The sequence below is a fragment of the Antrostomus carolinensis genome, unplaced genomic scaffold (genome assembly GCF_000700745.2).
Source record: "Antrostomus carolinensis isolate BGI_N321 unplaced genomic scaffold, ASM70074v2 scaffold43251, whole genome shotgun sequence".
NCBI lineage: Eukaryota > Metazoa > Chordata > Aves > Caprimulgiformes > Caprimulgidae > Antrostomus > Antrostomus carolinensis.
The window spans coordinates 6,938-17,846 of record NW_010292790.1 but is presented as its reverse complement, the minus strand read 5'-3'; the positions used below and the strand labels follow the sequence as shown (position 1 = coordinate 17,846).

Below are 10,909 nucleotides of genomic sequence, written 5' to 3'. Positions count from 1 at the left end.
CCGTGTGCGTGTGCGGAACCGATACTGATAATGCGTTTTTCCATTTTTATGTGTATGTTCTATCAATACACAGTACTCTGCTGTTGCTTTTAAAGGTGAAAGTAGAATACGAGAACTCTGAAGATAAATACGTTATTGTCGTGTGGGCGTTTGTATCTTTATAACCAGAAAGTTAAATCTGGAGTTGGAATGTGCTCCTGTCTGTCAGTGAATCGCACGGCTGGTTCGAGTGGTACCCGGTGCCGGTGCACGTTCAGCATCTGCACTCTTCTGCATCAAATCTAAAAGGCTCTTTGAGTAGCCGCTGCTGTTAAACTGATGGATTTGAAGGCTTAAAGGGATACGTAGCTCTTAACTCTGTTAATAACAGATTTTGGGAAGGCATTTCAACTTCTGAACTCTACACTCATGTAAAACACCATATAGTGAATTTAAATCTAGTAATAATAGGCTTGCTTTCTTCATTACTCTTCATATAGCCCCTTAGAAGTAATCCAGGGATAATCCTCAGGGATAATCTCTCAGAGGTCTGTAGACTACAGATTGAAAATAATTGACTTAAGGTGCAAGGAAAGCCACCTTGTTAATTGGTTTTCTACAGCTTCCATCTCAAATGAGGTCAGTGGTACATGTTTGGAAATAGTAAAATTGGTGACAATCCTGTACCGAGTCAGGACAGGACATCTTTAGAGATGCCAAAGTCTTGTGGATTGTGACACTGAAAACAAAGTCATAACACTGCAGTTCTGTGGGATTCTTAAATTAGGTAGCCAAACTCTACGTGGGTTACCTTTGGGAGGTTATCTTTGGAGTCTGGAAGAATCAGTTGGTTAAGGTATCCAGTGGAAATAACTGAAACGTGTGTTGAGAGGCACAGTGACTAAAAGGTTTTCATCTAGTCCAGATTTGGGAGCGCAGCTGCGATTCCCAACTATTGAGCTTTCTTCCCTGTGGTGGTTTAGGCTTTACTTATGTCAGTTCTTTATTTTGTAAGGTGTTGCTAGGATAAGACAATACTCCTGCTTGAGATCTAATAGGTTAGTGGTTGACATCCTCTCCAGGATATAGGAGACTCAGGTGCAAACTTCCCTACCTAACTGGGAGAGGTTTCATCATGTGCCTGGAAAATGCCTGGTCTGAGAAATTACCACCCAAAAGATCTGTTTAGGATATTGAACTGGGCAGTCAATTTTTTGTAGGCTCATGAAGAGGCATCTGTGCATCAGCATTAAATCTTTTAGTTGCCTTTTTTAGCTTGCTACCTAAATTTGTAGTCACCAAAGATAATTTGCAGAGTGTGATCTAACTTCCATATCTTGTGTAACAGAGTCATGGTGGTATGGGACAGGATGGTCTGGGAGTTTCATCTCTGTTCGTTTCATGGGCAAAGAATTGTCCAAGAAGTTTAGATGATGACATGGTTAAAGACAGAAAAACACTGATCTCATAATCTTTCCTGTCTTTCCAAAATTATTTTAACATTCAGTGTTTCCTTTAACTGTTTTTGTGTGTAGTGTAAAGCCTAATAGATTCTTTGGAATTATTTTTGATCGAAATGCAGGTATTTAAACAACTCATGCTAACTTTGATAAGACAATATTGTAATTACGGCTTTCAGGCATGACCTGATTGTTTGTCTAAAGCAATATTGAGGCTATAAATACTTTTTTTTGTCTCTTTTTTTTAAAATAAATACAGAGTTTGCTTTCTAAAGCACAAGGAATAGGCTCCAGCGCAGTCAAACTTCGAGGGGGCTCCCTGTTTATGAATGTTGGGAAATCAGAGAAGCAAGAAGAAGATATTAGACAAACACCTCATGTAAACATCAATCCCTTCACTCCTGATTCCATGTTCCTTCACAACTCTGAAGGAAAATGTCGTAGGAGGAAGAGAACGTACTGGAATGAGTGAGTAACTTGTATCTTCCTTTGTTAAGCTTATCCTTAGAACTACTTTTAGCTGGAAATTTAGCTAGTACTAATTGCTTCTATGACAGTGTTTTTCTTTGCCGATCTGTTGGTGATGCATAATATAGCCCTTAAAGTATCTACTTTGAGATGCATGATATTATGAAAGAAGCATTTAGCACTAGATCTTTTGATTAGTATACAGAGAGAATAGACCAGGCTATGTCTTATTTTTTTCTTTTTACCTGACTGAATGAGCTATGCACACAGTCTTTTCATGAGTAGGGAAAAACACATTAAATACCAGTATAAAACACAAAAGAAGAAATGACAGACATTAGCATAGTACCTTTATTTTATGAGTTTGTGCATGCAGATGTCTACTGTTCAGTTAGTTAAATCAAAAATCAACAGCTTCTAGACTTTAAGTTTATTTAAGCCATATTATTTCTGCAAAAGTAACTGGTGTGAATTTCAGCTCTTGTGGAGAAGACATGGAAGCAAGCGATGGAGAGCCTGAAGATGAAACTATCAGACCTGCTAAGGTAGTTCATCTTTAGAACTTGATACTAAGTTTGGCAGTTTGTGTATCTGCGGATCTAAGTATTTTCCTTTCTAACCTTTGCAGAGGATAACAATAACAGAAAGTAATATGAAGTCTCGGTATGCAACTGAATTTCATGAGTTGGAGAAGATTGGATCTGGTGAATTCGGTTCTGTGTTTAAATGTGTGAAGAGGCTTGATGGTTGTATTTATGCAATAAAGCGATCCAAGAAACCCTTAGCTGGCTCAGTGGATGAGTGAGTACTTCCTGCTATGAAAAGTTAAAAGTCACCTGTTGTTACTTTTTCCTCCCATATTTCTTTGTATTGGTGTCTAGAGAGGGGTTTAAGAGAAAACTATAAATATACATAAATTAAATGTAAAACAGATACAGTTTTGAAATCACTTTACTTTTTTTTTACTTTTTTTTTTTCTGAATACTATGCAATACAAAGGAGGAAAGTCTACTTGGCCTTTATCCTAGCAGACGTTTGTCCCAGTATTCTGTGTGGCAACAGACTGGAAAGTAAGAACAGTGCTTACATGTGTTAATGGCAGGAGGGACTATAGGAATAAACTGTGCAGTGATGATCCTCTGAGATAAGAGAGGAAAGCAGTATTCTCAACTAGGTCCTCATCCTTGTCAGCTTGAGTCATGTGCGGGTTAGTTAAGTCAGTTTTGGGGGTATTTTTTGGCATTTGTTAATGAGCCTATGATTCATGACTTTTCACCCCCACTGTTCCCATAGTTATAATATAAAACTCCACAAGTTTGAGTTGCTCAAAATTCCATACCAGACTTATACACGAGAACTTGGGAATCTTGAGTTCAGTCATAATCCTGGCTTATGATCATCATTAGTTTTTTCCTAAAACTTCAGGGATGCTTCTCAAAGTTTGCCACTGCTGCTGGCTGGAAAATATGTGATGGAAGTGGCATCTCTCAAGAATTATCTGCAACAAAGTCTATTTTTTGATGTTCCATATACTTAGTCTTCTAATACAATGTAAATTATTTTAGCTGTTTTGATATAAATACAAATCCACCTTGAGGTGCCACAGAACTGAATAAGATTTCAGTTAAAAACCTGTGCTGGCAGAGGGGCATGATATTTCAATAGATGTTTCTATTAAGCTGAAATTTGACAAATTTCACCTCATAATAATCTTGTGTGCTGTTATTTTTTGTGACTGTAACAGACAAAATGCTTTAAGAGAGGTCTATGCACATGCAGTTCTGGGACAGCATTCTCACGTAGTAAGATACTACTCTGCATGGGCAGAAGATGATCATATGCTTATACAGAATGAATATTGCAATGGTAAGTAAAATTTATTGCTTGTTCTGAACTTGCTTTCAAAAAATCTAATTTTTGAAGGTATACAGGTACCTCTACAGATCTGTAGTGCTCGTTAAGAATTGATTGCCCTACACGTAGCTTATATCATCGTTGTCTCAAATGTGTCTGATTTTCCTTTCTGCTGGAACAAGCTTATCAGATATATGAAGCAAAAACCATACAAACTTGCAGACATAGGCTTAAGTCTTGGAGAATGTTGGAAGTACAGTGAGGCATTTGCGAACAGCAAAACTGTTCTTTTTCCAGTACAATAGTACAAGCTGGACTAGAGAAAATTACCAGAGAGTTTCCTTTAAAAAGAGAGGTGAAACTGATTTCTGAAGCTTTTTGCTATGGTTTATACGCTGCCAGAGATTTGGAAGAGGGAGAGAGGTCTTTTCCCTTGTGTTGGTATCCTGTTAATTTGCACAGCAGCTACAGCAGAAAAATAATTTTATTATATTACATGGCTATAAAGAGGGGATATAGCACTAGATTTTACACTTCCTGTGTATCATTGGCAAGTTCTTGGTGATATATTCACTTAATTTTGGAAGCCAGTTGTATTTAATTTTGGAAGCAAGTTGTCATTACTTCGTCAACTGTTTGGCATAAAATAATTAGTTGTTTTCTTTAATGTTGTTTTAGGTGGCAGTTTAGCAGATGCCATAAGTGAAAATTACAGGAATATGCGTTATTTTACTGAACCGGAACTGAAGGACCTGCTACTTCAGGTGGCTCGAGGCTTAAAGTACATTCATTCAATGTCACTGGTACACATGGATATCAAACCTAGTAAGTGTGTAAACTGCTTTACTCTGTGTTGACAACTTCCTCAGTTAATTTAGTTTGCTGTAGAAAAATGAGCAGTTAGCCACACCTTACTAACTGTAAATTCTTCACCGAAGTTCTAAATAGCACTACAAAGATGTCAGTTATAAAGTTGGCTAGCAGACTTAAACTGTTGAGTTTATCTTCAGTCCTTTTTGTGTGATTTACTGTACTTGCATAACACTTGGCTCCCCTCCCAGCAGAGGAGCCAGAACGAGTAAGCTATAGTTTCTCGCTCTAGGAACTGGGTATGCAAACAACGAAAACTTCTGTGTGGCTAAAACAAGTTGTAGTGAAACTATGTGAAGTAGAAATTGTACAGAAGTGGAGGTTTTTTAACTATTCTGCTCTTTTTCAGGTAATATTTTCATATCTAGGACATCAGTCCCAAGTACAACATCAGAAGAAGGTGATGATGATGACTGGTCATCTGGTAGAGTCATATTTAAAATAGGTGAGAAGCAGCACACTTGACCTCAAAAGACTTGCATTGTGTTTTTGTCTTCTGAAAAATAACTTTGTTTTCTTTTTGCAGGTGACCTTGGTCATGTAACTCGAGTATCTAGTCCACAAGTGGAGGAAGGTGATAGCCGTTTTCTTGCAAATGAAGTCCTACAAGAGGTAACTGTTCTGTTTGTGGAAATGGTGATGTTAGGTCTGCATGCTGTTTTCTTCAGAGTAATGAGCTGCTGTCTGCCACCTCCTTGTTGGAGGAGAAACTTCCTAATTGGTATCCCCTTGAACACTGGTAGTACTTAAAGGACAGTATAATACTGTGGATGTGTTCAGTGATTAATAGTTTAGCTGTCTGTTAGATTTCTTTTTACAGTAGGTGGTATGTGTAGTAAATGTACTTTTCTTTTTTTTTTTTTTTCCAAGAACTACGCTCATTTGCCAAAAGCAGATATTTTTGCTCTTGCTCTGACTGTTGTTTGTGCTGCTGGAGCTGAACCACTTCCAACTAATGGGGACCAGTGGCATGAAATTCGACAAGGAAAACTACCTAGAATACCACAAGTGCTTTCTCAAGAATTACTAGACTTACTAAAAGTAAGAACTCTTGTATCAGTGGCTCGCTGATTAGTGTAATTTACTGTGTTATTTGCCTTAACTAAAATGCCTTATTTTCTTATTTCCAAGGTTATGATTAATCCTGATCCAGAGAAAAGGCCTTCAGCTGTGGCACTAGTCAAGCATTCAGTGCTTCTCTCTGCTGCAAAAAAGAGTGCAGAACAGCTCCGGATAGAACTGAATGCTGAAAAATTCAAAAACTCGCTCCTGCAGAAGTAAGTAGTTCCTTGGGGTCCGCAAATGTAGCTTAATTTCTGAGGGGTTTTCATGTGATAGTAGAGTGATGATAAAACAGGATTATCCTTGTTTCTGCCTGAGGTTCACAAATCTGTATGCATGTACATACCTGAGAGTACAAAGTGGGTTTATGTAACTTCAAAAGGAACTTTCTCCATAGAATTAACTTCTCGAACACTCTTAAGAGAATCTCAGCTACACTATTAGTATTCAAGAGATGCAAAACATTACAGTTTTTAAAAACTCTTGAACTGAAATGAAATGGCACATCAGGAATGTTTTGGGACTAATTTGACTTGTCCACAGCAGTGTTACTGGGTTACCAGAGAATCTTTTGTATCAGGAGGTCATCTTGTCTTACCCCTTCCTCAAACACTCAACGCTGAATTAAAGCTTTGAAGAAGAGATTCCCTTTAGGAAAGTCTGATTTCTGCTTAAGTTTCATAGAAAGAGTTGGTAAATTAAGAGGCAATCATCGGAATCTTTCACTGCAGTTAACTTGGCACATGTTACGCATAATAGGCAGGCTTTTTTTTATATGCAGTGGTTTTAGCCTGGCTGTCAACCAAACAGCCACTTGCTCACCCTCCCCCTGATGGGGTGGGGAGAGAATCAAAAGGGTAAAAGTTGAGAAAATTCATGGGTTGAGATAAAAACAATTTAGTAATTGAAATAAAATAATTTTTAAAATAATGATAATAAGAGTAACAATAGAATATTCACAAGTGATGCACAGTGCAGTTGTTCGCCACTCACCAACTGATGCCCACTGTCCCCAGCTAGTGATCTCGGAGCAGAGGCAATCCTGAAACTGCTATCCCAGCATAAGGAGCCCGAGTGATCCAAGAGAAATCCTCTTGCTTTCTGGTTAACCCTCATTAATGTACTGAACATGGCGTTATACAATATGGAATATCCCATTAGCATATCCAAATGCCAATCTGGGTTTGCTAATTTCTGTGCTTCCCCTCCCCGCCAAGCCTTTGCACCTGCAGGCTAGAAAAACACAGAGAAGTTGGGAAGTCCTTTATCTTCCAGTGACAGTTGAAAACAGTATGTTATCAATGTTATTCTCATAACAAATCCCACATTGAAACCAAACCACAGCGCTAGTCTAGCTCCTAAGAAGAAAATTAGCTCTGTCCTAGTGAAACCAGGACAATACAGAACACAGATTACTTTCTGACTGGCTTGTTTTGAATGAAGGTGTTAACTTTGTATTTGGATTCCCTCCATTGCTATATGCTTATTTTGCTGTTGCTACAGTCTGAATGTAGCCAGACTTGCCATTTTAGATGGTTATCTTTATAATCCTTTATGAATTACACTGACTGCAGAAAGAATAATTTGACGGTTTGTGCGGGTTATTCAAGGACAGATTTGCTGAGGTAACTTTTATAAAGACAACATATTTTTGTATCATGAAAAGGGAAGTTGGCAAAGCTAATATTTTGTGAAGACTGCTTCTGGCCTGGCAACAAGTAGGATACATCCTTATAACTGTAAATCCAAGAATGATTTAAAAATAACACTTATCCCCAGTAATTTTTAATGTTGTGCGGGATAGTGTTCTACAAAAGAGTTCAGATAGGTATTTTTCCTCAATTTTATTTTGTTTTTTAACACTCCTGCATTTGACCCATTTAAGATGCCACTTGTGTATGTTATCATCAGTGAAAGGAATCTTTGTAAGGAAACTCAGCTTTTCCACTGTGTCATCTTCTTCAGAGAAAGGAAGAATTCAAGATTAGACTCTTGAGAAGAATGGATGTATATTGTAAAACTTAAATTTCCTGGTAATGGTGTGGTGGGTGGGTGTGCACACGTGTGCATTTGTGACTAATGTTCAGTCTTTAGGCAATATGACTAAAAATTGATTGCATTCTCTTGTGGTGAACTGACAACAGTGATCATGTAGGGAGGGTTAGATAGGGCATGGGTGTTAATGTATAATACTTTGGCTTACAAGAATGGGAGTAGCTTATTAAACTAAAACATTTAACTTAAAACTAAATACACCTACACCACTGTGCAGCGAGCTTGTAAAATTTGATCTTGCTTTGGAGTCCAGATGTGACTAGTTCTTATGGTAGAGAAAATTCTTTAAAGGATAGTTTGGCATAGGAGGGGGAAAAGAATATGGGGGAATCCTTACACTTAGCCATATGTCAGCATTTAAGGAAAGGAGGAGTATGTGGGGAAACCTTTGATAAAGATAACTTTGCTCTTTAGTGAGACTGTTTCATAGTTATATCCTGAGATTTATTTAACTTTAGCCTTGGACTGAGTATTGGTAATTCTCTGAAACAGAATAGTTGACAGAATGTTGCACGGGGGCAATGGCCTGTGCTACCTTCAGTGACTCAGCCTTGCAGTTTTGGGCTCAAATTTTTATGTTGGGCAAAAAAGATTAGATGGTGATAAGCTTTTGATGTGGGTGTGCAAAAGGAAAAGGATGCTTCCTGAGTTGTGTTGCCAGTTATGTTCATCTGTGTTCACCTAAGTGTGTTTGTTACCTGTTTGTCTGTCTTCCACAGAAGTTCAGTTGTAGCTGCTTCATTTGGGCAAAACTCTGTAATTAACTCTTCAGTGCTTTATCGTAGGGCTTGTATTAGAAAGTAAGCTGCATCCTACCATGTTCTGGTAATTGATGCATGAGATTGAGTGTTGAGCTGCTTACAAAAGGCTGGATTTAAAAATCTGTGTTGTGTGAATTTGTCATTTCTTTCCCTCATTGTTCAAAAGAGAGAACATCTAGACAAGTAAGGAACATCCCACTTCTGTCCTCTGGGTTGTATGGGTTGTAAACAGGTGGATGTGAATGATAATGGTTTTAGGATGACCTAAATTGATGGCAAGTCTTAGGTTCTGAACTGCTGTAAATCATTTGAAACGCCCTTGCTGTGATACGCCTGTAGTCCTTACTGATGTGTTAAGTGTGACTCAATGTCTTGCAGAGAGCTGAAGAAGGCACAGATGGCAAAGGCCGCAGCTGAGGAGCGAGCACTGTTCACTGACAGAATGGCAACTAGATCTACAACACAAAATAGACCATCTCGACTCATTGGAAAGATTTAGTTAGTCTTACTATATACTGAACTATGAAGTCTAAAAGAACTACTGAGGATGGCTATAGCATCTCTGCTGGACTGAAGCCTAAGGAATTGAAGGAACTGTTCAATTCCTGGTTTCTTGTCCTGTCTTTGATCAGTGTCACTAGTTTTACAGGAAGTGCTTCTGGGTTTTTACAGTATGGCTGATTAGCTGTATTAAACTGTTTGAGTTAACGGACTCAGTTACTGTCTTGTCTATAGAGGATCCTGGATATTAATCCATAAGCCTTTCAGTTACACTGTTAGATGTTACATCGTCCCAGGGTTAACCACTATAGTGGTGTGCTGCTTTGTAGTGTTACGGCATTGTAATAAGAAGAAATATCCCTAGTGATCTTTTAAAGGGAGGGAGGGGGCCTTGCTTTGATAGTTACTGATTTTTTTTAATTTTTTTTTTTTGGAGCAGAGGGGAATACATTTTGAAAGACGGGCTTTAAGGCCACCTACACTCAATGTACCTGATGTCAGGTAGACTTTTATTGTGAATTTTATTTGTATATTCAACTGGGAGCACTTTGTAGGCATTGCATAAACCACAGCTTAGAAACCTGTGGAATTAAGTGCCGTGTGGAACTGCTGCTATTTTTAGTTTGTTGTCCTCGCTGTAAACTGTAGCATTAAAACAATCATTATTGTGTTAATAGGCTTCTTATTAAAATAATAACGTGAAACAAATCTAAGCTGCATTTTAGTGAAGGCAGCATTTTTCTCTTGAAGCTAGTGCATTGTGAAATAATGCACCAATTTAATATTTGGACTCTGTATTAGTGTAGTGCAATTGTTAATGTCTTGGCTATTGATGTTTTGTAATTCTTTCTAATAAGATTCTTTAAATGTTGATATTCTCTTCAGTTGTCCATTCTTGAGGCTATTGTATAATTTTTTTTTTTATGTTGGAGTACTTGTACATAATTGTTTAGTGTAAGTGTTCAGGTTGTTCTTCATTGTTTATGTACATAAGTTTGATTGTGCTTGTAGTATACTATACTGAAAAAGCAGTCTGAGATGCCTACAGGCAAAGCTTAACTTTTCAGTTTTAAGTTCCAAAATGAACAGAATGTGGTCGTCAGAACCTATACTGATGTTGGACCTAGGCTGACAGATGTTGCTAAAAACCAGAACTGTTCCAATACTGGCTTGTCTTTTCATTAATTTTAGTTTAAACAGTGTTTCCCATTGTTCTCTATTTGTTCTTACTAGTGTTGAATTTGAATATTAAAAGTTTTGTTTAATATTGTCTAATACTTACTTAACTCTATAGTTATGGAAATAAAATACTGAGTCAGGAATATACTACTGTGGAAATTCCTGATTAGATCTACTTCCTGCTCCTGCTTAATGCTTGTGGTTCCATCTCATGAGAGTGGGACCGAGATAACATGTTCACTGATAGTTAGGAGAGAAGCACCACAGTCTGTCCATTAGTATCTATAGCAGTCTGTCTCTGCCGCTTTAGAAATGGTACTGAACGTTGGAAAGATGAAGCCCCTGGAAGATTTGAGGTGGAACCTGTGACTGTGAAGATGGAGGACTAAATGAAACTGAAGAAAGGCCTGGGTCTGAGGTAAGGAGGAAAACTCATGAATTGCTGAGAATGGGAAGAGAACTGCTTCTAAATGAACTTCAGAAGAAAACAGTGGGAGGAATTGGAATAGCCTATGGAAAACAATAATGGCATGTTCGGTGGCATGGATGCAAAACACTTGTGCGTATGTATTTGCCTTCATGTACAGAAGAGAAATGCAGTCAATAAAGGCTTAAATAGTCTGGGAAAGCTTTTACATTGCTGCATTCAAGAGTCACAGGTGACTGTCAGAGAAGCTGTAGGTGAATTGAATGGAATATATTAACTTTGCAATTAGCAAA

General features: G+C 37.9%; 1 protein-coding gene across 1 annotated transcript; it reads left to right on the top strand.

The window, feature by feature from the left end:
- Nucleotides 1–1,702: 1,702 nt before the first annotated feature.
- On the top strand, nucleotides 1,703–10,274 carry WEE1 (WEE1 G2 checkpoint kinase). Its single transcript, XM_010177086.2, has 10 exons — nucleotides 1,703–1,907; nucleotides 2,386–2,452; nucleotides 2,536–2,708; nucleotides 3,652–3,773; nucleotides 4,440–4,586; nucleotides 4,981–5,076; nucleotides 5,158–5,243; nucleotides 5,502–5,672; nucleotides 5,763–5,908; nucleotides 8,888–10,274. Exons 1-10 carry the CDS (start codon nucleotides 1,765–1,767, stop codon nucleotides 9,006–9,008), a joined length of 1,272 nt encoding a protein of 423 aa, XP_010175388.1. The 5' UTR covers nucleotides 1,703–1,764; the 3' UTR covers nucleotides 9,009–10,274.
- Nucleotides 10,275–10,909: the final 635 nt, after the last annotated feature.

Coding starts and splice junctions, on each gene's coding strand:
- WEE1 (XM_010177086.2), top strand. CDS start 1,765: ATGAATGTTGGGAAATCAGAGAAGCAAGAAGAAGATATTAGACAAACA. Junction 1,908..2,385: donor AAGAGAACGTACTGGAATGA/GTGAGTAACTTG, acceptor TGTGAATTTCAG/CTCTTGTGGAGAAGACATGG. Junction 5,077..5,157: donor TAGAGTCATATTTAAAATAG/GTGAGAAGCAGC, acceptor TTCTTTTTGCAG/GTGACCTTGGTCATGTAACT.